Here is a 25,422-nt window from a genome sequence, read left to right on the forward strand (position 1 = left end):
TAGAAGTGTCATTATGCTGTAACCATTATACTTTAAATTGGAAAACTATCTTGTTTACAAACAGCGAAACATACTGTAATAGGACAATTCTGTAATATTATAAATAGACCGAGTGAGCTTAAGAGGAAATGCTCTTAAATTATATTGTGCCATCGTGTGTATTCACACTTTCTTTATACCTTGTTGTAAATCATTTTCAGTGCCCTTACAGAAGCCAAAACGTAAGCGTGACTAGATGTGATGTTCGTCTGGGTCTTGGTGTGATATATTTGAAAACAAATAAGTGACAGAGTACTCGAGAGACAGAAATGAGCTCAGGAGGGCAGTAACACTGTGACACATTCCTGTAAAGACTTTAACGAAGCAAAATGGAAGCAAAGAGGTTGTAAATTTAGCCTCGAAACAAAGCAAATCAAAAAAGAATCAACATTCAGCGATGAATCCTCAGTCCATATGTATTGAAGTTCTTACATATTACAGGTAGAATATACAGTACATGTATACTGGTGTACAGACAGGCGATATAAAATGGGCTAAAATTACCGAAGGATACAAAGAACAGCATATACAAAAGCTTATTTAATGATTCAAGTACCACTAACTTTAAACTTCAGTTCTCTGGAGAATTCAAAAGCATCTGTACAAAATGTACAAGAATTGTATCCCATGTTGTATTGGCCAAAGGTTTCCTCTGCGCTTCATATCATATTTTACTATCTACTGTTAATGTCAAAGAGAAGTGAAGATTTTACATTTTCTTTAAGACAAAAATCACAGATCCTTCTGTACAGTACGTATCTTCTATCATGAAATTTGCAGAATTCATTTCTGGACTTAAAAATTTGTCTAAATTAGATAAAACACTTTTTAAGTGAAATGTTTCTTTAACCATTCAACACATGAAGTGACTACATGGGCCAGAAACCTTTACAGAAGAACACATCTGGACGTTTTGCAGACTGTATGTGCAGTTTTTCTGTAACACTTTATTTTACTGGTCCATCATCTCCAGAATATTTTGCTAATAATTTCCATGGAAGTTTCCCTTGAAGGTCTACGGAATTTGCTCCTAATTGTTTGGAAACTAAGACAGCTTTGATTGGTACACTTTCTGCAAAAATGTTAAATTTGTCAACACATATAGGGAACTAAAGTTATAACCCTTCAGATTTTCATGAAATCAAACGCTGTGCGATAACATACAAAATAAACGAGTAGACACATGTAGAGGTAAGTTGGGACGGAAGAGAAGCGCAAATGACGTGTTATTAGCATGTCGCACCAGTTGAACATTGAGCAAGATATATCAAACGACTTGGTGAAAACTCGCAAAAGGTAATGGAAGGTTTTGATGTAAACACACACTTAGTGGCGACCAATCTACGAGTTTGTTTGGCTGCACTGTAAACTGATTGTGTTTCTGACAAAGTATCTGCTAGAGGCTTTAACTTTAAGTTCTTGAGTTAATATCGGAAACCTACTTGCGTTTAACTGAGCTTTTCTTTCAGGGTGAATCCTGTATTTTCTATAAAACCAAATGAAACTTCCGATGAAATTGTTAGGAAATACGAGCCTGTAAAATACGGTGTTACTGGTGTTTCTACAGGATTAAAATAGTTGCATATACTCTGTAAGTCCACTCTGCATCTTTAACTCTGCATCTTAACTTTTTAAATCTCATATCAGCACGAGACTGAATCTACAAATTAACAATCAACACGACTGAAGCTATTTTAAACAAAATCAAACGCTGAATTGCCTCACTGGCATGAACTGCAGGTACTGATGTGGTGACAACAATTGAAATCATTCAGAGGAACTTGTTCAAAACAGCAAAAAAAAAATCCAAAAACTATGATCTATTGAACATTACAGACACATCAATAACATGTTTATCTCAATAATCACTGTACATTGTTTAACATGTCAAAGTCTTACCATCAAAACTGGTAAACTTCAGTGGCGATTTAAGACAAACAGAGTTGTGCAAATAAGTAAAAGCATACTGCCGCGTATACGATTTCACTAAAGCAAAACTTTGATACAAAAAAAGATCCTGTAGCAGAGAATCTTGTTGAAAAAAGGAAGCACTTAAAATTGAAATGGAGTATTAAAGTCTGTCATGCAAATTACCTCTTTGCAACTCTGACGCAGCACACTTAGTTTAATATATTTAAAAAAAAAAAGAAATGTCTTTGAATTTCTTCTGTCAGGAAGTGTGACATAAAAGATTAAAGTTGGTCAAAGTAACTGACGGCCTTAAAGGCAGCTCTACATTCAGACAGGTTGATTTTTTCTATAACTTTGCAAATCCTTTCAAAGGCTTTAAACACTGTACCATTCACTTAATGTAATATATCCTACAGGGAAGCATAATAAAAAAAAAAAAGAGGTTTGCTGCTCACACAGAAGTTTCCCCTCACTTCAGTGAAATGCCACAACAAGGGACGTAATCACAGCTGCAAGTCTAATGAATACAATGTGATGAACGGGGCTCTCGCCACGTTCGAGACGGTGACACGAGTCCAGCTGTGGCAGCACTAACCGGCTTTAATGCTCAGTGATGTTGGAGGGAAAGTGCACGACATCTTTTTGTCTCCCCTGGGCCGAATAGACAGTGTCTCTGAGTGCCAGTGGACGGTGCTGCAGTCGTGTCAGGGTTTCTGCGGATCGTACTGCTGGTAGCGGTTCAGCTTGTCTGGGTCGTTGGAGGCCATGTGGGTGAAATCCTGGAAAATGTCCTGGTAGGTTTCATCTCCTGAAAGAGAAGCGCAGACACAAAGACATCAACGGGGGGAAAAAAGATAAAAGAGAAGTCAGACAGAGCAATGGTTCCCAACATTTGTTACACACAATTATTTTTTATGACTTTTTTTTTTTTTTTTTAATTTTTGCTTTTTTATTGTGAATCACTGAACATTTTTCCTCTGTTAGACCAGTAAAAATCCTTCTAATTGAGCAATCTGAGATGGAAAAAGGCTCCAAACTTATGTCATGACAAGCAGATATTACTTTACAATGTTGGGAACCACTGACCCATCCTAACAGTAACTACGCCTCACTACAATGAAAATTGCCTCTAGTTGTCAGGCACAGCCGTATGCTGTGATTTGGATGCACTAAGTAGTGCTGTAGCTATCAAAAGGAAAGATGCTGGTAAAATAATAACCCCTTTAAGAAAATATCTACGTAGAAACTCTTTACACTCCCTCCTGTAAAAGTACACGAGGATTCAGTGTTTCGCTCAAAGCATCAGATCAGAGTCTGAGCCCCAACAACCTGCTGCAAATAAGTTCCATAAAATATTATTACTCGAGCCATTACAGTGTGTTTAGTCACAAACAAAGTAATATAGGAAATCACTGATGCCTCATCATGCAGGTGTACAGGAGCACAGTGACAGTATCATGAGCACGAGAATGAAAAAGAAAAAAAGTCAGCCATACCTGTCAGAGTGTCAGCGAGGCTCGAAATATGAAACAGAACAACGCAGAGGCAGAAAAGATGGGAAAGAACAGAAGAAGCAAAAAGGCAAACGTTTGAGCAGAGGCGACCTTTCGACCGGAGATCGACTTGGAAAGAATAGACAAGCCCACAGAGATTTGTTTTTGTTAACAACTGTATTGTGTTTAAAGTGCAGGAGTTTATGTACAAAAATACAGTTGTGTTGGCCTCAGCACCCCAAAGGAAAAAAAAAAAAAGAGAACAGAAGAAAGGCACAAACTCTGGGGAGAAGAGTAAGAAAAGTAAAGCAAAATACAGAACGGAGAGAGTGAATTTACAGAGAGAGAAGAGGATGAGAGCAATAAAGAAGAGTGTGTTATAGAAGAAAGAGAGAGAGAGAGACTCCTCTTAAACCAGTGCAGCGGTTCTCAATCTGTCTGAGTTTCACGTATTTTTCCCTTTTAGGGTTTTGAATGCATTTTTAGAAGACTGAAAGACACAAATATTGACTAAAATTGCTATGAAAAATATTATCTGATTTCGTAAATCAACATTTAAATGCCCACAAAGAAAAAGAAAAAAACCTGCAGGCTGAGAACCACCGCTCTGCTCTTCTTCTACACACTCAATCAGGTAGAGACACTCGAGGCAGTTTTAATAAAAAGGGGGATGAGGGATTGATGAGGTGAGTTCTTTCTCACATTCATTACCCCTGAATATCCCTCATCAGTCCAATCGTTCATCAACTGATTGAACCTGCTGATGAAGAGGCCGTCTGGTATCAAAGAGGACGGCGAGCTGATGCCGACATCTAAACATATCCTTGAGACGTTAGGATCGTTCAGGGAGTGGGAGCTCGTACTTCAGACTCTACTCTCCTCCTCCTGTTCCTCTCATCATCATTACTAGTCTGTCTGCTGTTGACCTTTAAGGCAACGACAGCGTACGTACCAATCCCTACCAACAACCATTGCACACACTAAAAACGATAATTTGAAGAAGAAAAAAAAAAAGAAGAATCACGTGTCATTCTTTGTCATTCAGGTCCAAAACATTCCTGACTTATTCATTCAGGCTAATAACAGTCTGGCTACCTAAAGCAGCACTTCTAGCCCTCAACGTAAGCCGCTTTATTCTCCTCGAACAAACGGACGACGTTTCTGAGTGCAGCCCCGTTCAACACACATGAATGCACGAGTCCCTTTTCCCTACAAACTAAGAACTCTTCAGAAACCCCTCAGCGTCTACTCTAAAGGACGCAAGAACTCCATTTACCTGTGAACACAATCACAACACAGTCAGTAACTCCTCTTCTAACCACTGAACGCACCCCCACACTAGTCAGCCATTCAAAATGTCATATATTGTTCTGCCAGCACCAAGGGGCGCCGCTCCGTCACTGAGAATTAGCAGAAATGAGCATTTAATCAAAGTGCTTTGGTGCCCTCGCAGGATTTGGGGCTGCATGGAGCGGAGACATGGGATGAAACTGGGGTACGTCTCAATTATTCATTCGCCATCGATAAAGTGAGCTTTGCGCTCGTCTGTAGCCACACTCTTAGTGAAGATCTACTTTTTTTTTTGTAAAGCTCCCAGTATGATTAAGATAAATACAAGCTGGGACTAGCAGGTGATAAAAACCTATACATGGTTACATGTGGATATTTTTCTACACTATTGCACTTGACGATGCACCATCCTCAGATGGTTTGTCTATATTTGAGTAAAAACCCACTAACATTCGATACAATCAACGCGATGGCACTGAAAGGCCTTCGTCATCTTACAATTCAGGATTTCCCCGCGATTACGGGCAAAGAGCAAGCAAACTTAACCGACTAATAACCACAATATTGTCGTAAGAGGAAGTAAATACCACACGGTCGAAAAAGAAAAGCATGTGAACACAGAGCCCCCCTCAGGGCGCTCACCCCTGTGCAACCAGAGTCACTCTCAACTCTGCTTATTCTGTCAGACTTGTACGTATGCACATCATTTACAACATGTACAGGAAGTATACTTATCATACTGTCACTTCCTACAGTTCTGTATCATTATAAAAGAACACTGCTCTAAAATAGACTTTTTTTTTCTGACATGTCACAACAGCAGGATGCATTATGTTTGGACAACGAACAGTTCAAATAAGTAAACAGGCCTTGAAAATGGTTAAGACTTAAAATGGGAACCATACAATCACAGAAAAAAGGTACAACAGTTGCATAACCATTAAGAGGAATGTGCATAACTTATTTCTGACACGTCAATTTAAAATGAGACATGCCGATTTATAGACACACACTATGCCTCCCCAGACTGGTCAGATGATTAAAAAATGTCATTCAGAAGTCATGATTATTGCCGGATAGTTAAAACTGCTGTCACTTTGAGGTCTGAGTGTCACTGGAGACTGGTGGCAGTTACTGGACAGAGAGTTGGGTTCGTTTTGTTTTTTTTTTTTTTTTTTTTTGCAAAGATACTGTGACTAATAGCAGAGACACAAAACTAATCAAAAAGTATTTTTAGCCCAAAAAACAAATTCCTCATTAGCTGCTAAAAATCACTGAACACCTCTAAAATAGAGGAAATCAGCAACAGTGGTATAATTCAAACTTAAAGGGAGGAAGTACAGACTATCTAGTAAAAAAGTGACCTTGTTTCTTCTAATTTTGTGCTATCAGTAATTTTACATTAGTAACAGTCACTTAATTGAAAATGTGGATGTTCCACTTTGGAACAAAACTCTTCAGTAATGTCCAGAGTCGATGGCTTTTAACCCTGTCACATTTCCACAGCCTAGCACCTGATGTTGTACCACACCAAGGTGCAGCTGAACCAGCACCTGGAAGGGCAACACAGACACAGGAGCACCGCTGACAGAGTTGGGCTCAGTTCACTCACCTGGAGGACTCTCAATGAAAAAAAAGTTGCCTACAATTTGTAATTAAATCACTGACAATTAATTGTCTGGGTTATGCTGTATTCTCTTGTTAATTTGCAGTTTTGGTTTTCGGTCAACTGACCCCAACTCTGAAACCTGGGCTTTACATTTCCTCTGATCAGCCTGCTCGTATAGCATGTGCTCCCGGCTGTGTTTGAATGAGAGCACACAGTCATTAAGTTTCGTCCAGCTGCAGGCTAATAAACTCCTGCATGCACTTCCTGTACTGCATCTCGGTGGGGCTGTTGGTGTTATATTGACCTGACTGGCTGTAGGGCCCCTCCGCCTCTCGCATCTCCTCGTTCATCTTGGCCAGTCGCAGCCTGGGGAGCGGGTTAAGAAACAGGAAGCAACAGATTAGTTAAGTTTTAATGTTTCACTTCAAACCCAATATGTTTTCATGGCTAAGATAAATAACAGCACTCTTACAGACCACCATGTTACACACACAGGTAAAAAAGATCTGTAACCTGATAGTGACACCTTGTGGGAAAAGTCGTTACTACTTTTTGCTTTTGCAGAAGCTGTTATAATGTCTTATAAATAATTAGCCTCACTGTCCATAGTGTTAGAACTTTAACATTTAAAAACATCACTATCGGCTGTCAGTGAGCACAAAAACCCACATGGTTCCATGTAAACTCACAGTGTGACAATGTCTGCGTTGGCCGCCTCCACCGCTATTGTCAGGGGTGTTTTCTCATCAATGTCTGCAGCATTTTGATTAGCTCCTCTTTTTAGAAACAAGCACACTTGTCTGAAACAGAGAGAAGAGTTTGTTATTATTTGGTGACAGAACATAATCTAGCTTTCATCACATTCTTGAAAACGCCTCGTCAATATTCTCTGAGTGAGAGTTTGGTGCAGTTACGATGGCGACGTGTGAAAGACAAACCCTGTGTGTCCCAGCATGGTGGCGTGGTGGAGGGGTCCTCGGCCCTGAGCGTCCTGCTGGTTCACATTAGCTGCATTTTGGAGCAGAAACTCGCAGGTGACCAGCGAACCCTGAAATTAACCATAAATGATGCACATTATATGACTGGCAGTGACACAACAGACATGTTATTGTGTTTCTTTAAATAAAAGTAAAAGTTGTTCTGCAATTGTTTAAGTTTTGTGAACATGACAACATATCATCGACAGGCTTTATGTGACGCATAACTATTGACCAGAGATTAACACTGATTAATTAATGGATCTACAACCATCTACGATGAACATCAATCTCCTTACTGGTCTTTCTAACTATCCCCTCAGCATCACTGGTTATCTGTTTCGATACTCACCCCCTGCACTGCCATGATAAGCGGCGTCCTCTTGTCGTCGTCCGTGTTGACCCAGTTGACCTCGGCTCCGTGGGCCAGTGCCTCCGCCATGTCCGGCAGGCTGCGGGCACATGAGGCCCAGTAGAGCTGCAGGCCCGGGCTGTACTCCTTAGGCTCGTAGAACACCACCTCCTTACAGGGGGATGGAGGAGGCAGTGTGGCGGGCATGGCCATGGGCGGAGACTCAGCAGCTTCTGAAAAATGGGAAGAAAGAGGTTATATGAGGTTAAGTGGATGGACAGTTTCTGAGCACATTCTGTGTGCTGTTTACACCCGACACATTTTTTCCATCACAGTAAATAGATAAGATGCCACTTTTTACTATTTAATTAATTTTTACAAATTACAGACTTTTTCCAGCTTAGAAATGTATCAAATGAATGGAAAACATTTTCTTAACTATCCTATAACTTTTTCCTTGCTGTCTCCAACATAGTGCAACATTACAAAAGCACTGTGTTGAGTTATTAGTAAATGTTTTCTACAAGGACATTTATGTCTTTTACAACACTTTGGAGTTTATATCAGGTCATGTGCAGTTGTCTCCATGTCATATCTTTCCACGTGGTATTCATTTTCTGTTACTTTATACTCCACTACATTAACTGAACATCTTTAGTTACTTGGCGGATCGAAATCAACAATACAAAATATAATCCACAAAGAAATTCTGATGTGTCAGTATGGATAAATATTAAAATGTTATTAATCCTGGATCAGATTCACATGTTATACTGCAGTATATAAAGTCAATACATTCAGCTCCACCTTTACCAGCTGCAGCATTAAAGTAACTAGTAGTACATTTGATATATAAATACTTTTGTCCTTTCACCCAAGTAACACTTTGAATGCCGGGCGTTTATTTATAATAGAGTACTTCTACACTATGGTATTTCTACTTTTACTTAAGTAAAAGATTGGACTACTTCTTCCACCACTGGATACTCGTACACGCTGTTTTTTTCTTCTTTCTTTTAAACAAGCAGGGATGTGCCTGTAATGACAGAGGTGTGTGAGTGTATGTGTACGTGTCTTACCTGTTTCTGCCAGGCTGTTATTGGAGGCGGTGTTGGCCAACATCTCCCTGCTCCCATCAGCGCTGTTCTGGATGCCGCTGTCTGCACTTTTTACTGTAAAACAAAGAGTCTGACTCACGACTTGTGGAGCAACACACAGATGTCAGTCACTGTCTGTATAGAAAATAAAAGGAACACCTTCCTGCTGATCGTTTTGGCAGATCGTTACACACTGCCTCCTTATCCAGAAGCCTTTTGAATGAACATTTTTTGAACATCTACCAGCTTTTAATAGGTGCAAATTTCTTTATGTGATATGATTAACAGAAATAGCAGGTGCTCCTAATATTTTGTACAATAAGTGTACACACAAGTCCCCGGCTGAAATCAACAGAAAGAGAACCGGACGACAGATCCCCACCATCACCTTACGTTTCAGGTCCCTGAATACCAAAAATATGATGAGACAGATACAAATGCAAATACCAGACACTGACCAAAACCATGTGTGAGAGGACTCTTTCCCAACCCCAGGAAAAACAAAACATGGTACGCTCTGCAATGCTCTAAACGTGACGGGATGGTCCATTAGAAAGGTCTGAATGAGGGAGGAACAGAGGAGTGGATGAAGGGTTGTTAGTCCACAGCAGTGAACATAAAAGGGACAGAGGGAATGAAGAAGCAAGCGAGACACTAAGCATTTATGTACTTACTGCTCCTGAGCTTGGAGGAGTTGTCAAAGTAGGAGAACAGCGAGTCAAGCTCGTCAGGACAGAAGAGAGAGTCGCGGCGGGCCTCCAAGCCGCTGGCAACAGCTACGTTAGGGATAATGGAAGTTTGGGAAATGGAAGGCGGAAGGTGTAAATTGAGTGGCAGGGTGGGGAGTTTCAGGGTGGGCGGTAAGAGCAGGAGTTAGTCCAGGAGCACAGAACAGCCAGGGGAGGAAAGAGAGAGAGGGAGAGAGTGAACAAGAGATTAAGGACGAGGAGAGAGAGGAAGGCAGAGTGACAGCAGAGATAGTTAGACTACCGGGTCAGTCGACACTGGAGGAGACAGACTACGAGAAGCAATGGGAGGCAAGAAGGGCTTAGACATATGCTGTTCACAGAGAACATACAGTATGCCGATGGGGGGTACACTTTCTCCACGGCAGTGCAAAAATCACATCAAGCATACAATAGCAAAGGTGGCCACGATCACAAATGACACTGGCTTTGCCCTCTTGATGCAGAGTCTGAGGAAGCACTAAAATATGTTTCTGAGGCGGTAAAACAGAGACATCCAAACCCTAACCCTAAGCCTAACCCTTTTTAGTGGTAATCATTCACGTGATTATCAGACAATCCAGCTTTATCATTAAGTATCAGAGATGAGGGAAAGGTTACAGAAAGCACACAAATATAACAGACCTTCTTGGATCGAGGGTGTGTTAAGATTGCTCATTTTTCTACTGACCTGACTGTCCGGAGACGTTTGAGCCGGGTCGGAGTTTTGGGGTGGGCGGTGGTGGTCTTGGGGGCAGATGCTCAGAGCTGCTGCTCAGCCTCTTCTCCTGTTTGCTCAGAGAAACCACTTTATTGCGAAGCTCCTCGTCTGACGGCCGGCGTACAAAGCGGCGGTCCACGTATTTGGCCTTGATGTAGGCCTCTACCTCGTGTCTGTTAGGAACAAGAAGCGCAGGGGTTTGTTTGTAAAAAATTAGCTGACAGATTGAAGCTGACTGTCTACTTTCTTGCAGTACAAGCAGATCTTTTGTCCTGAAAGTACCAATATATATTTTCTACCAGTTCAATACCTTGGATCTCCTGGTTGTGGTTTTCTGGCTCCGAGCTCCTCTCGCCGAGCCTCATAGATCTGGTTGATCACTTTGTTTCCTAGTTCACACATCAACTGTGAAAGGTGCAAAATGAAATTAGAAATGAATGAACATACTAGGCAGTGGAGTGCATAACTCAGCCACTGTTACACCTTCTAAAGGGATTGCCAAGTATCTAAGAAAACATTTAAGAAAAGAGAAAATGTGCACACAATTAAACATTTTTAAAGGTTTATGGTTATCAGCACTAATTATCAAAAGTAAGACTTTCAGTTTGTACTGGACTATCACGTACAATTGTTTGTGTGTGTCAGTTTTTCCTCCCTCACCTTTAGTAGTTCTGGCTCCCAGGTATCCAAAGTCAAGGACCGAACCTTAGAGAAATGCACTCCCAGACTCCTGTAGTTGAAAGAAGCATTGAAAAAAAAGCACCATGAAATTATAATTATTATGCTTTCATTGTAAAAGGGCTAAAAGACTGAACGCTGGAGCCAAATCTTGAAAGCATTACACGCTTCAACACACGTAAGTGTAGTTTAAGGTTTAGCCACAAGGTGGAAGTGTGTGTCTGCAGATTCATGAGTTTAGCAGCATTAATCACAACAACCCATCCTCAGTCCCTTAATTTTCTGAACCCACTCTGTCTAGGAAGTCACAACAGAGACCCATTACTTGTTTAGGTTGTGCTGAGGAAGATAACCTGAGTGGCTGGTGATTGTGGCTTTATGTGAATAGCAGGCAGACTGACCTGGACACTTTTGTGTAAACGAAAACTTGGCATGAATGACAATTTAATATTTTACCCCCACAAGTAATTAAAGGTTGTCACAACATCCCACAGTGAGTTTACATTTCATAAAATCCCTGAGGGCCAACATTTAGCACACAGCATTTTCCACAGCTAAACCAACATGCAACTTATACCGACCACATTTGAGCCGTTCCAGTTTTTACTGAAGCAAAATGAACCTAAAATGAACTTTATTCCTGCAATGTGGCAGACAAATAAATAAAATGTGCTGATATTAGTTTATTTATTAGTTCTGAGTTTCTCCTTTTCAGAATAAACCTCTTTACATTTTCATAACACTGAGTGCTATGACTATGTATCTTCCTTTGTAATCTTCTTGTCTTTTTAGTCTGATATTTCATTTAAATCCACCATGAACCTTCGTTATTGCAGGTCCTGCTTTTGCTGCAGTTCTTATGTGTCTAGCTGTTCATAACCACAGTATTAAAAGACCTATTATAAGGATTTGCTTTCAAAAAAACACACAGCTCTTTACCTGTGGATACCGGAGCACTGAATACAGAGGGTGATGCCCAGATTGATGCTGGCCCAGCGGGGGTCTGGCTGGCCACAGTCGCAGCAGCAGGTGTTGCCTGGGATGGCCAGGACCTTCTGCAGGGCACTCTCCCCTTTCAGTGATCTCTCCTTTGGCTCCCCACCAGAGTCCAGGCTCCCTGTCGACGTGGACGACTTCCTGTCCAGCTTCTGACACGAAAGAGAGGCAAGAGAAAGCACAGACAACCAGATTTAAGATTTACTAACGTGGGATAGGATGAAATTGAATCAGACTAGATCCCTGTGGTGTAATTGGGATTGCAGCAGCAAAAACCTATAGTTTACACAAAGAAAAAAAAGTAAACAGAAGAAAGTATAGGTATTATATACTTTAACACAGGTTGATTACATTTTCAACACATGATTTATTCATTGATGTATTTGTCTAAAGAGTATGTGAATCTCTTTAACTATCCAGTCATTTTCAGAGTGTTTTTACCTCGCCGTCATCTCCCTTGTCGCGGAAGGCGGTGGCGATGCTGTTCTGGACAGCTTTGATCCAGGCCTGTCGCAGCTTCTCGGAGTCTGCTTGCATCATACAGCTCCTGTTGGGACACACCAGCGTTACACAACTGCTGTGTGCTGCTGCTCCGCCTTCCCACCTTTGGTAACACGCTCCAGTGCTCATTAGACTGACTGGGAAGGTACATCAGTGACTCAAACTTACTTGGTGGGTGACACCACTTCGAAACAGAAGCGGCGCTCTATGTCCTCACAGTGTTTGACCGTACACAGTCTCAGGTCTTCCACCACCACTGTAGGGTTGTCCTGAGGGGACAGTACAGCAGCTTTGGTTAAAGATAACATGCATGCACACACAGGCAGGGCTAAATACCTAAGATGTTCCATACAACATGGTGAAAGGTGCAGCTCACTTTCTTATACTACAGAAGTTATTTTTTGATTGCAATACTTGAACATGAACAAATACAGTATATATACTGTATATATACATAAAGTATATCCTAATGAAAATATTTGCCAAAATTTTAATCAAGCACGTAGTGATGAGGTTCAAAGTCAAACTTAGCAGAAATCATAGCCCAAATCCAACAAATCTAACCCTTTGGAAATGGGGCACAAATGAATAAACTAGCCAATTGTACTAATAGTAATCCACTATATTTGACTATATTAGATCCACGCAAAAGCTTCACATAGACTTTGCATGTTTTCCATACATTACTTTAGGTACATTTTGCACTGGCGAAAAAGACACAGTAGACACAAGCTGTTTTTGTCCAACTGCTCTTGAAATGTAAAAAAGAATTGGCTAAGAGACAATAAGATACAACACACAATCATTTTGTCAGTGTTATATAATGCAAAGACGTTTGTATATCTTGATATAGGTGATAAATGTATGTAACTAAATACTTTAGAAATAGAGCAGAATATGACGAGTACAGAAGCAGTATAATGGCTACATCTTATTAAACAGTTACACAGAGAGACATTTAGTGTAAGAGAAACCACAGCTGTGTGTTTATAATTGGCTATTACAGCTCTTAAATCATACATGAGACATTTTTCTTCATTTGTGCTGGAGGTCAAACACATGCATAATTGATCGAGGTCAGTGTGCAGGTCATTTGACATACCTTAAATTTCTTCTGGTAAACTAGCTGATTGTTCTGGATGGAGAACCAACGCCTGGAAGGAGATCACGAGAACAACAAAGTCACAAGCGTTTTTCCAGTGATCCTCCTTAAATAACATGTTTTTATTCATTTTAGGGTGGCTGAGAGCGATGGCGATGCCCAGAGAGAGAGCAGAGTGTATATAAATACAGTAAAACTATGGGACTCTAGAAAGAGAAAAAAATATTACCTGCAGAATTCACCATCAAAACAACTTTAAAAGTGAATGGTATGATTGTCTGGTTTTTTTACTTGCATTACATAGGTAAACTAAGGTACTAAATTACCCTCTTCCTCATCCAACCCAGTTATATTCTTGTGACCGTCATAAAAAAATCCTCCTCCTAATAAAATTTTGAAGTACTTGCTGAGGTATTAAAATGTAAATCAGCTTTAATATCTCTTTTCTAAGACAGTGCTGGCCCTCCTTAATCCTTAATCAGCCTACGAGAACTATCTCTTATCTTGAACTTTAACTGTATTCATAAAGATGCTAATTGAACCATGTCTGTCGTACCTATTCCACGTCTTGAAGGCATTGCTGGCCCTCTTAAAGAGATAACCCTCCATGGCGATGCCGTTGTCTGCGTCAACATTGTACTCCAGCTTGGTGTCGTCATTCGAGAAGTCCTGAACAGAAGAGACGGGAGAAAAAGATGGAAAGAAAGTGACAATGTCAGAACAAAAGAAGTCTGTATAGGCATTTATAATGCTGCTGTGCGCCTGTTTTCATTTGGTGATGGGGTTAGGTGATTTTTTTCAGGCGTAGAGTTATCATAGTTATCCAAAACTAAACAAAAAAAAATGTAAAGCCAGCTGATAGCTAGATTTTTGTTAAACTGAAGTAAAAACAATACAACATTGTGCACTTACAAAACTAAATAGAATAAAAACATACAAGAAATGTCTTTGGTTTTAGTCAGTTTGGTCAAATCTGTCAGCACAACATGCATAAGGAGGCAATGGTGCACATGTTTATTCAGACTGGGATGTCTGGGATGATTGTCTGTCAGTCAGCCGTCTTCACAAAGTGTTGTGTTTGTATAGTAAAGCCACTGAACTTCTTAAATCAGATCCTTGACAAAAAGCACACTTATTATAATAAAAAAACCAAAAACTAATACTGGACCTAAACTAAAGCTAATCATATCTAAACACCAAAAACGAACTGAAACTGAATTAAAAACCTAAAACTATATAAAAACAATAACTAATGAAAAACACAAAACTATAATAACTCCAAGTGACTATACACTTTTCCAAAGTCACAAATGAGGACTTTTAATCTCACTTGAGCTAAGTGACCTTGAACAAAGCAGCACTGCACAGCTGCGGCTCACTCTGATCTAAATTATGTTTCACACCAAGAAACAGACATGATAGAAACAAGAGGACATACTCAGTATTTAGGATCAAGACCCAGCATATACAATCTTCCCATTACTACTACAGAAACAATCTTTAAGATTAAGAATCTAAGAGTCTATTTTAAGACTGTCCTAAAAAAAAATGGCATTATGAGGTTTTATTATGTAGATATTTAGCTACATGTAGGTACTCAGTGAGTTAGTCACTGTCCTCCAAGGATTAAACTGGGAACCTTCATGCATCCTTCCTCTCACTGACTCTGCTGCTGTCTGTAACCCGACCTGGTGTGCTGTCATGGGACTGTCCCTTTGGCCAGTCTAGCTTTAACTACCTGAGCTGCTGCCACACTCTCCTAACACCCTCAGAGCTTTCTCAGCTTCAAGTGACACTGAACACCATGATGCATGTGTGTGTATGTGTGTGTGTGTCCTTGTGGAGTCAATTTACACTCAGTGTCACCGTGTCCACAAGCAATTACAGGTCCAGGTCTGTTACTGTAATGAGCTGTGGAATCATCTTCTCCGTCGTCCTTCTAGAAACATTCAAGGGTTTTTTGTTTTTCTGACACAGACAGGTCTGATTCACCTTGTCCTCCATTATGAAACCAATGAGATGTTGTGCTCAGACCAAAAAAAAAAAAATGATGAATTCAAACTACTTTTATAAAAAGCACAAACTGCTGGCCTGTGACCAAAACAGACTAGACTACTACTAGACTACACAGACTTGGTACAGTAAGTGGAAATGACCTCAGTCATTCAGCAGGTAGTGACAATAAGCACCATTTCCTGTTTATTTCCTGGAAAAGCAACCATGATAAACATGCACATGAAGAGGGGGCGAGATGGATATATAAGGATTCTTAGAGGAAGAAACTATAAAAAGGGAAGCGTTTTTAATATCCTACTGATGTGTTGATTGTATGTATGTGTTCTGTTTTTGTTTTAGGGGTTTGTCTTCATGATGTGATATTTTAAGTGATTTATTTTAAACCCTTTATTTCAAATCAGATTATTCTCTTGAAATTGGAATTGAAGATGAAAGCACTTTCAACGAAAGCATAATCAAACATTTACACTAATCTATACATGTATGCTACATGTAGTGCAGATCGGATCCAACAATGACCCTACAGTGAGTGTCACCTACAGACCATGTGTGTTTGATACAGAAGCATCTTCACTGTGTCCTCCATCATCACTTCTCTAAGTTTACATTTACTTCTAGTGCATAACTGCACACTACTTCTTGTTGCTTGGATCTACTGCATAAAAAATGTAACCTGAACAAAAGCTGAAGTTAAACCCCTCTGCCCTATGACACTATGGTGTATCAGATGTGCGCACACACACACACACAGGCAAACACAATTTTCCAGCATGACATACGGTGCGACAACTGAGGTTATTTCGGGTGCACAAGGGGAACAAAATGTGTCTGTGTTAAGCTTCTGAATCACAATCTCCCCTTCTGGTCCTGAGTTATGGCGATGAATAACAGCCGGAAAAGTGTCTGTGCAGAACAGTATGATGTCACAATAAAGTTGATCTTTGACCTTTTGGATATAAAATTCATAATTTCATACTGTGAGACATTTGCGTGAAATGTCATCATAATTAGAGTATAAATTCTGAGTTATGGCCAAAACATGCTCTGTGAGGACACAATGATCTTTGACCACCAAAATCTAATCGGTTCATCCTTGAGTCAAATTGGACATTTGCGCCAAATTTGAAGAGATTCCCTCAAGGCATTCATTCCCAAAAACATAATTCCTCTGTCAATGGCCATCGCTGGTGCAGAGGCTTAAAATAGTTCACACAAATACATAACTCAGAACCTAAATAAACAGAAACACATTATTCCTAAATAAGGAAACCACCCATTATTTAGCTTGGGCCAGGGAAACACATCGGGACACCAACACTGACTTATGTTGCTACCCATACAGCCATAAACAATCCCTAATTGAGACCAAGGACTGAAACACATACAGTGCAACAATGTTGCTGTCATGTGAAAACCTTTCTGGTTCTTATTTCAGCTATAAGTTCGCCTGAGGCTGGTAAACCATTTTCAATCCTGTTACATACATTTAAAAACAGATAGTGGTCAAACTATAAGTATGGCTTTAGTTCCTGACGCATTTTAGAAACACAAGGTTTTCGCCTGACAACAGACATATGTTCAGTTAATATCCAAAGAGCAAAAAAGTAACAATCGACTGCAAAGCAACAAACCACTCACTTGACATCAAACCAGTAACCTGAGTTCACTGTAGCAGACACTAGCACCAACAATGAGGCATCAAAATAAACATGCTGCATAATCAAGACACATCAACACAAATGCATGTGCATCACTCCAAAATGAGGAAACAGACGAAGGTGCAAACATCTGCACAAACACTGCAATGCGGTCTCTTCGTGTGTGCAGGAGAGGAGATTAAAGACGGGAACAGGTAGGGTTACAAAACGGAAGTCAGATGGAAATCGATGCGGTGACTCTACGTACAGAGGTCGACCTCCAAGCACAAAAGTTGCGGTAGTCGGGTAAAGACCGGAACTCAGTCACCTCCTAAAATGTCACACACAGCAGGAGAACGGCACACAGAGAAAAGAAATATGCATTTCCTTACAACTAACACAAAGAAATTTTATTTACCATGGATTTATCAAAATAAAAAATGAAAATGACAAAGAAAGGCACTCTAAAGCACAAACATAAACACATGCCATAACTATGAATAGCCAAGACACACACACTCCATCTCCCTCCTTTAGATGCACTCACCAGATACCAAACATAGTGAAAACGGCTGAAAATCTTCATTTTTCACCAACTCTGTGACAGCCACCTTGTGTGTGTGTGTGTGTCTGACTGTTTCCCCAAAGAGACTGATGAGTCTTCGCTATCTCAGAGTCTCCCTGTGTAGCATCTCAATGACAGTCTGTCACTCTAAGCCGCAGCGAGGCCCGTCTCTTCGACAAACTCTCACCTCCTCCTCTCCTGTGGCTGTGTCTATCAAAACTTTCGTCACTGCCCCTGCTGCTCCTCCTCCTGAGGCCTCATGCGCTATGCGAAGGTCACCTGTGTGTAACTGTGTGTATGTGTGATGCTGGTGTGACTGTTGGGTTGGAATAATCAAGTAGCCCATGCAGAGGAGCTCCAGCATCAAACATTTATACTGACTTCAGCTTAACAGACGTGCACTCAGCTTTTCCCCTCACGTTCTAAACTCACTCATGTATGTGTAAATAAAGTAGCCAATCTTTTACCCATGCTAAATGTCTGTAATGTTTGAGCCTTTAAAATGTGTATGACTGCTAAGAGACTCTGGATTATTCTCACAGAAAAGCAATCAGACTATTTAAACACCATAACCGTTCCAAAACCATTGACATGTTTCTATATGAGATCAGACAGAAAAATCTTTAAGTCCGCAGTCGGTCTCTCCCTCCTGTAGCACTGTTGTGACACTGTCATGCCCTATAGTCACGTTGCTGCTGCTGAATAATGCACACAGGCTCATAGGATGCATACTAAACACACCATCAAAGCCCCCTTCAACCCTCATGAGCATGGAAAGTTTCATCAATACAATGATAATGGGAAAGGTTTATGTGCAAGCACAAAGTGGACAGGATGAAGGAAAATGTGGATAGTAAGCACAGGAATTAAAAAAAAAACTAATCTAAAGGAGGGAAAAAGCAAATGTTTTAGCGTCAAATGGCATTAAACACCTAATGGCGCATAAGTAAATGATGGCAGGCTGATATGGTCATTCATCAATACTAAAAATTCAAAACTCATGTATAACCTGGTTTAACTTGGGTATAATAATACCCAAGTTATGCTCTGCATAGTGGATTTTTACAAAACTGCCTGTGTGCCCAACATTCACACATTTTTCAGCTAGTAAATGATGCAGACAGCACCAAGAGTAAACTACCTGCATCACCAACGTTACTGCAAAGGTCTCAGTGACGTCTGATATTACATTAAATAACATGTGTGCACTTTGGCCTGAATAATATTAACGTTAGAGATATGTATCTCCATCAGGCTTAAGCCTGGAGGGGATCATGCAATTTGCTCACGTGTGTGTGTGAATCCGTCTGTCTGTCCGCAGCTAATCTCTCGAACTACTGGAGTGATTAGCATGTTTTTTGTGCATATTCATGCTTGTATGATGAACAACCTCTCGTGGTTACAGTAATTCACGATGTTTGAAAAACCTGTGTGTTAGTGACTCATCTTGACCAGCTGGTAGGGGGTGCAAGTAATCAACAACTCAGTTCAACTTCAGTTTGTCATTACAGAGCAAAGGACATTTCCGGCAATTGGCAAGGCTGAAAATAGCCCCACCTGGTCTGTTGCAGGCCACATTTTGGCCTTTGTCTTGGCTCGAAAACATGGTCTAGTTTTGAACCAGAGCATCTTCAGATTAATTCCATACCTGAAGCTTTATGATCTACTACAGTTACGAATGACACGACACGAATAAATCATTGTTTATCTTATCTTTGCCGCCATCTTGAATGCAAGTTGATTTCTCTTCTCCCAACTTTATTGTGACAGCTTTACAACAAGTGTAAAACACCTTGTGTATACAGCTTGGGTCCATAATTACAAACACACAGGGAGGACCAAAGGTTGTAATAGAAAAAGCATTACAAACAATAAAAAGTGTAATAAATATCCTGTCAAGCTTACAGTGGTTACAGGCTTAGGTTAGGCTATGGACAGAGATCACAAGGACACTTCATAGTTCATTAAGTAATGCAGCTGTTGTGCTGTACGGCACAGGTTTATGTACCAGAATGAAGCCATGGTAAAGTGTTAATGAATCATCTTAACAGCAAATCATGGGTTTGTCTATTTCCATGGTTTCCGCTGCACTTGCAGAGCGTCATCCACACACCCGAGTGCTATGCATATGCTTTACTTCAGTCAAATAGAAACCTTTGAGAGATAACGGAAAAGAAATATTCTCCTTCTGGCCCTAATTAAACCAACAGCAAACACACTTCAGTTGGTTCAACATTTGTAAATAATTGAACCCTACTGAGCACAACTAGCAGCATGGTAGCGGAATGTCATGTGCAATTACAAAAGGACATGCGTGACAACTGAGATCTATCAAATGGCATCATATCATGCATGTTGCCAGTTTAATCTAGTGATGCACCAGCTCACTCGTCTGGCTTCAAATGACGTGAGCTGCAGAGGTGGAGTCCAAGCAGCTACAGCAAAGTCCACAGTATCCATGCAGACATAACACAGAAATGACAGCGAGGGGAAAAAAAAGGAAGAGTATCACAGCTTACCTGCAGAGCAGCCTGGAGTGAGTAGAAGAAGAAGAGATGAGGGAAAAAAAGAGCAGTAGTGGAAGAAAAGAAGAGACAGTTGGTTAGGAGCGTCTGTGTCTAAACAGCCAGACGAGAAACGGCAGTGGGAGCGAGACAATATAAAAATAGCATCCAGATAAATTGAGGGAGGGGAGGTGGAGGATAGGTGCTCAAGGACAGGCGGAAGTTGGCACACGTACCATCACTGACCGAGCAAGAGGGAACACAGAGAGACAGAGAGAGGGAGTGAGAGAGGACAAGAGGCAAAAGAAAAACACAGTGGGAGTCGGCAGAAGTAAAAAAGTTACAAAGCGACTGACAGAAGGAAATAACAGAATTAAAGACATCTCTGAAGGAGTACTATTTGCACACAGTTGGAGAGTGAAATGAATGTCGCAGATAGTCAGACAAATTAACAGAAGCCCAGCAGACAACAGCTGGGCAAAGAACCGGCAGATGTTGTCTGGAGTTAATGATGTTGCGTGATGTACAATTAAAGCTAAGGGCAATTAATCACCACCACATCTTCTAACATTATAGCACACATCCTGCTTAACAATCATTCTGTTTAAGGTTCATGAAGCTCCAAAATAAATCAATAGCGATCAATTAACAACAGCCTAAGGCAAGAATGTTAGTGAAATTAAACATGTAGAGGCAAAAATGCTCTAATAGTTGCAAGTATCACATTTCTGTCATTGCCTCTTTACACTTAATTAGCCAACATATCAAATGTATCATATATCAAAAAATGTGAGTCATTGGAGATATTAGGGTTAATAGGCTTGGCATGGTTGGTGACCAGCAATGGGAGAGTATCGAAACCCAACCTTGTTTGTTTGGAAATGGGTTTCCGTCAGTAATCAATAATGCATGGGTGTGTGGCTGAGATCATCCTCAGGGATCACCTTACACCTGAGGGATGAGTACTACATCCATTCACTCAAATGACAAACGTACAGTAAATGGCTGACATCCATAGCTTTAGCATGTGAATTTTGTTTTAATTGCAAATAATTGATTTGTAACTTAACCACACTATACAAGACTTGAATGCTTTGATCAGCTATCCAATATGGCGCTGTATTACGGCCACGTGGTGCTGCTAACACTGTGTTTGTTTGGTTTTCTTCTGTCTTACTGTAGAATGTGCACACTGTTCAATCAAATGTGATCAATTGGACTTATTACAGATTATTTCTTACTATTTTCTGTTTTTTGTTTAAATGAGCTCACTAAGACAATAATTAGAATCAACATTGTTGATAAGGCAAAGTATTAAATCTTGAATCCTGAGTGTTTTCATAGTCATTTCAGTCATATTTTAGCACAGTGGTCCCAACTCTGGCAGCATAGTTTTCAGGGAGAGTTCAGTGAAGGGGAGCAGTGGTGATAGTGAGGGACATTGGGATTATGGAGCACAAGAGGCCGTGGGGTATAAGGTAAGTCCTGCAAGATCCCAGCAGAGCGCTGTGTGTTTACTTTTAATGGAAGGAGGCCTGAGTGCAATAAGAAAGGGTTAGTAACCAAAGGCAAGGATCTAACATCCATAAAGTTACTACACACACACACACAAGAAAAGGCCAGGCTCAGAGTAGCTTGGTCATGTTGACCACACACTGAGCGAGTGACTGTATGTTTATGCTTCTGTGTTTGTCAGGTTGCTGGGCAGAGGAAAGGAGGGGAAAGTTTTTATATATTTATTTTCAATCACACAACTAATCATGTTGCAAGTTATTTGTAATTTATGTGCCAACTGGTAAAAGGGTTAAGTTTGCATGTACTTTGTGCATTCCTGTTTAAACTTAAGTGAAGATGGGAGCATATTGTGTGAGGGTGAGTGTACCTTTTGCTGGATGGTGGAGTGTTTCTGCTCCATGTCCCTCTTCTCTTTGGCAGCATCCACCACCAGCTGGTCCAACTGCAAGAGACAGAACAACTGATTAGTCAAGCTTACCGAACCACCTGGTCCCACGGATTTAATTCAAAACGGCAAACACAAACATTTAAATCACTTTTTTTTTTTTTTGAGAAATGTAATTTATTCTATCAGGTAAATTCAACATACTTAAATCCAAAGTTACACATAAAACACACAAATCATATCACATATGTTCAAGGAAAATTATGAACTCATCACCCATCTTTCTTATCTTGCTGAGTGACGACAGAAAAGCAGGTCAGAAGACATAAAGACATTTCTTCTGACTGCATTTGAAAGGCGTGTGCACCAGTGTTTCTTTATTTCCCTTTCCAATTTTGAGAGCATAAATGATTCCAACAAACAGCTCTCCTCCAAAGGCTGCATCGAGACAAGACAGGCCCTCGCCGCTAAACAAAATGGACCGTGCTACGGAGGCTTCATCATGTGTGAAATTGGATGGGGGATGATTGATTCTCTTCATCCCCGCAAGTAACAATCGCGTGTAGAGAGCAAAACAACGGATCTTTTGAGCAAAGAGGAAAGCAACAAATTAAAAAAAGACTTCAGTGGAGTGTTGGAGGTCATAGGCTGATGCTGAAAATGTGCCAGTTTGCCTTAGAGCAGTGAAACACTACTCTGTGCGTCTTTTTAGTCTGTTGCCACAATGTGACCTATATCAGTAAGTCTTTAGCCTCGAACACAAAAGGATCAGTATGTGCATATTAAACATGTGAATGTTGTATTGTTACTACATATTAGTGTTCATCATGTCTTTAATGGCTGTGCTGGATTTACAGACACCAGTTATCAGACCGCAACTTCCAGCTAAATGCCAATTCATAGTTATGGGTTACAGGCAAGTCAGAGAACCAGATGAAAGAGAAGACGACAAAACCAACATTTCTCTTTCTTTCTGATGATACAAACTTTTGCATTGTAGCTTTTAACAGGTAACATTTTCAGCAATATAACATTTGACTTATTCTCCGCTTAATTCACTGCTTTCTTTCACAAAATGTCACTTTTGAGGAAAAAAAAAAGCTGCTATCCGATAATTTTAGAGAAGACAGCAGCTGAGGAAGCTGGGCCTTTTGTTTTGTTTAGAGAGGAAATGGGTGGACGGCAGAGCGGCAGTTTGATAACATCAAATGGGAAATGTTTTCCCCCCGTCTCACCATAACAACTAGTCCAGTCCACGCCGTCTATCTGCTTCTGTCTGTATCAGCAAAGACAGGTGTGTGTTCCTGTGTGTGTCTCTCCGCATATTTTGCCAGAGTGACTCACGTTACCTTTAACATCTTATCTGCCTCACTATGCAGGCCCCACTGACGATGTTAGCAGAGACAATCGTCTCAATTGTTTCATTCAGTCTGTTTCTTGCCTACCGACCGCAGCGGCACTGTGGTCACTCTGCCTTCTGCTCAGATCTGTCCTGACATGCAACTGTGATGACAAGCTGCGTGATTCACAGAAAGAATACAAAGCATCCTTTTGAATGAATACATACATTCAACATGTGTTCACCCCTGAGGCTTTGTGTCATGGAAAGACGCAATCAGCAGAATGTGTTATATTTAGAAGAAGTCTGGTTGTTTCCAAAGGCAAGGGAGGAAAAAGTAGCATATTGGACATGAATCATAAAGTGGTCATTCAAACGCATTAAAAATGGACTTCAGCTGTCTTGTTTTCTATGTTTGACATGCTATTTGATCCCAGATGATATTTCCATATTTAAGTGGCTCCCTACTGTAACCTTCTATGTCAGTTACTGAGTTGTTGTCCGTATATCAGCTCAGAAACTCACTCCAAAACAACCACAGGAAAATTACTCTAACAGCTCCTTGGTTTTTCTGCAATTACTTTGTTCAACCCATCTTCCTGTGTTATTCTGACCACAAATTTTTTATCTTTTTTTAAATATTCTGGATCCTAGAGGTTGTAACTGTAACAGTCAGTCTTGTTTCCCAAGCAAAAACGTTAACACCGTCATCAATATCTAAAGAAAACTAAACACACCTATGACCTATAATGTGCAATGTTTTACTCCCAGCCGGGGAAGGAAACCAGCTTCATTTGTTTACCTCCCATTTCTATCATTTCCTCTCATCGACCTTTGATTATAGAGTAGATGAAGAGCAGAATATCCTAGCATTCACTCTCAAACCCTTGATCATTTCCTCATTAGTTACAGGCATCAAGTCTCATCATCAGACCTGTTGACAGCTCCTCCACACCTCTCTGCACAGCCTCTCCACCTTCTTCAGCTTCATGATGGAGAGGAGAAAAGAAATAATCCACAGTCCTCTTGTCACTGCTTCCCACAGCGCGGCCTCTGATCTTCCTCTCCTTTCAGTTTTGCACTGTTCCAAATTCAGTGCGACAGGCTCACAATCCGCACAGCGCAGTTATACTTCAGTCGTTTCATCGTTTTGAAACCAACCCTCTATCTCTCTTTCCCTCCCTTTCCAGGATCTGGTTTCTAAAACAGTCTTGTGCACTTCTCTCCCCCTTTCCTCACACAATCCTTGCAGTCTTTGGAGTGTCGAGGGCTCACAGTCCATGCCTTTCCATTCTAATTCAATCAGATTTTGCTTTGAGAAGATTACATTCTGCCTTTTATCCCTTCCTAAAATCTGCGTTTCAAAGTGGGTCCCGTCTCCCCCTTTTCTTTTCCGGGCACTCTTTGGTTCTTTTTGTCAATTTCTCGATAAAATAGCACCCACGTCAGGTGGTTTCAACTTCAGAGCATGAGGGTTAAAAACCACACTCTTCTCTCTGAGCCAATTTAGAGGACCACTCTCCCGACTCCTCAGATCTGGCTTCCTTTTTTTCTGTTTCTCAAATGAAATACACAGTTTGGGTCCTTTTTGTCATTTTTATGCTCGTTCGAACATCAAAAACATGTTTACGAGCTGCACTTTTCTGTTTAGAAATGCCCTCTATTCTTCTTCTTCTCCTCCTCCTCTCCAGGATCCCACTCAGCGGCTGGACTCCTTTCTTTCGTGATCTCACATCCAATTTTTAGAAATATCGTCCTGTCAGTCAGCTCTTCCGCTGCTCCAGCCTCAGAGTATATATTCCACACCCTTCAGCATCATTCGCAGGTTTCTATACCGTCTTCGCTCAGCTGACTGTCAACCCTGTGCGTTCGTCAGTGGGAAAACCCTTTTCCAGCCCTCTGGCTGCTTTCTTCCTCATTCCTGCTAAATGTAACAGCAGCTCCACCGTGATAATCATCTTAAAGTCACA

At 40.7% G+C, this 25,422-nt stretch overlaps 1 protein-coding gene across 2 annotated transcripts in view; it reads right to left on the minus strand.

The window, feature by feature from the left end:
* Window positions 1–448: 448 nt before the first annotated feature.
* acap2b (ArfGAP with coiled-coil, ankyrin repeat and PH domains 2b) overlaps window positions 449–25,422 on the minus strand; it is a 50,271-nt gene continuing 25,297 nt past the window's right edge. Inside the window, exons 9-23 of one of the 2 annotated variants that reach the window (XM_070831979.1) lie at window positions 22,096–22,170; window positions 14,048–14,160; window positions 13,492–13,543; window positions 12,558–12,658; window positions 12,330–12,435; window positions 11,832–12,037; window positions 10,875–10,944; window positions 10,525–10,619; window positions 10,185–10,387; window positions 8,751–8,843; window positions 7,672–7,904; window positions 7,281–7,390; window positions 7,032–7,142; window positions 6,647–6,708; window positions 449–2,758 (exon numbers count right to left, since the gene is read on the minus strand). In XM_070831979.1, the coding sequence (XP_070688080.1) occupies window positions 2,655–2,758; window positions 6,647–6,708; window positions 7,032–7,142; window positions 7,281–7,390; window positions 7,672–7,904; window positions 8,751–8,843; window positions 10,185–10,387; window positions 10,525–10,619; window positions 10,875–10,944; window positions 11,832–12,037; window positions 12,330–12,435; window positions 12,558–12,658; window positions 13,492–13,543; window positions 14,048–14,160; window positions 22,096–22,170 (1,734 nt within the window). In that variant the 3' untranslated portion in view covers window positions 449–2,654. Of the gene's footprint in view, window positions 2,759–6,646; window positions 6,709–7,031; window positions 7,143–7,280; window positions 7,391–7,671; window positions 7,905–8,750; window positions 8,844–10,184; window positions 10,388–10,524; window positions 10,620–10,874; window positions 10,945–11,831; window positions 12,041–12,329; window positions 12,436–12,557; window positions 12,659–13,491; window positions 13,544–14,047; window positions 14,161–22,095; window positions 22,171–25,422 lie in introns of both variants that reach the window. The other variant, XM_070831978.1, reaches the window with a different exon arrangement.

Source organism: Pempheris klunzingeri, chromosome 6 (genome assembly GCF_042242105.1).
Source record: "Pempheris klunzingeri isolate RE-2024b chromosome 6, fPemKlu1.hap1, whole genome shotgun sequence".
Classification (NCBI taxonomy): domain Eukaryota; kingdom Metazoa; phylum Chordata; class Actinopteri; order Acropomatiformes; family Pempheridae; genus Pempheris; species Pempheris klunzingeri.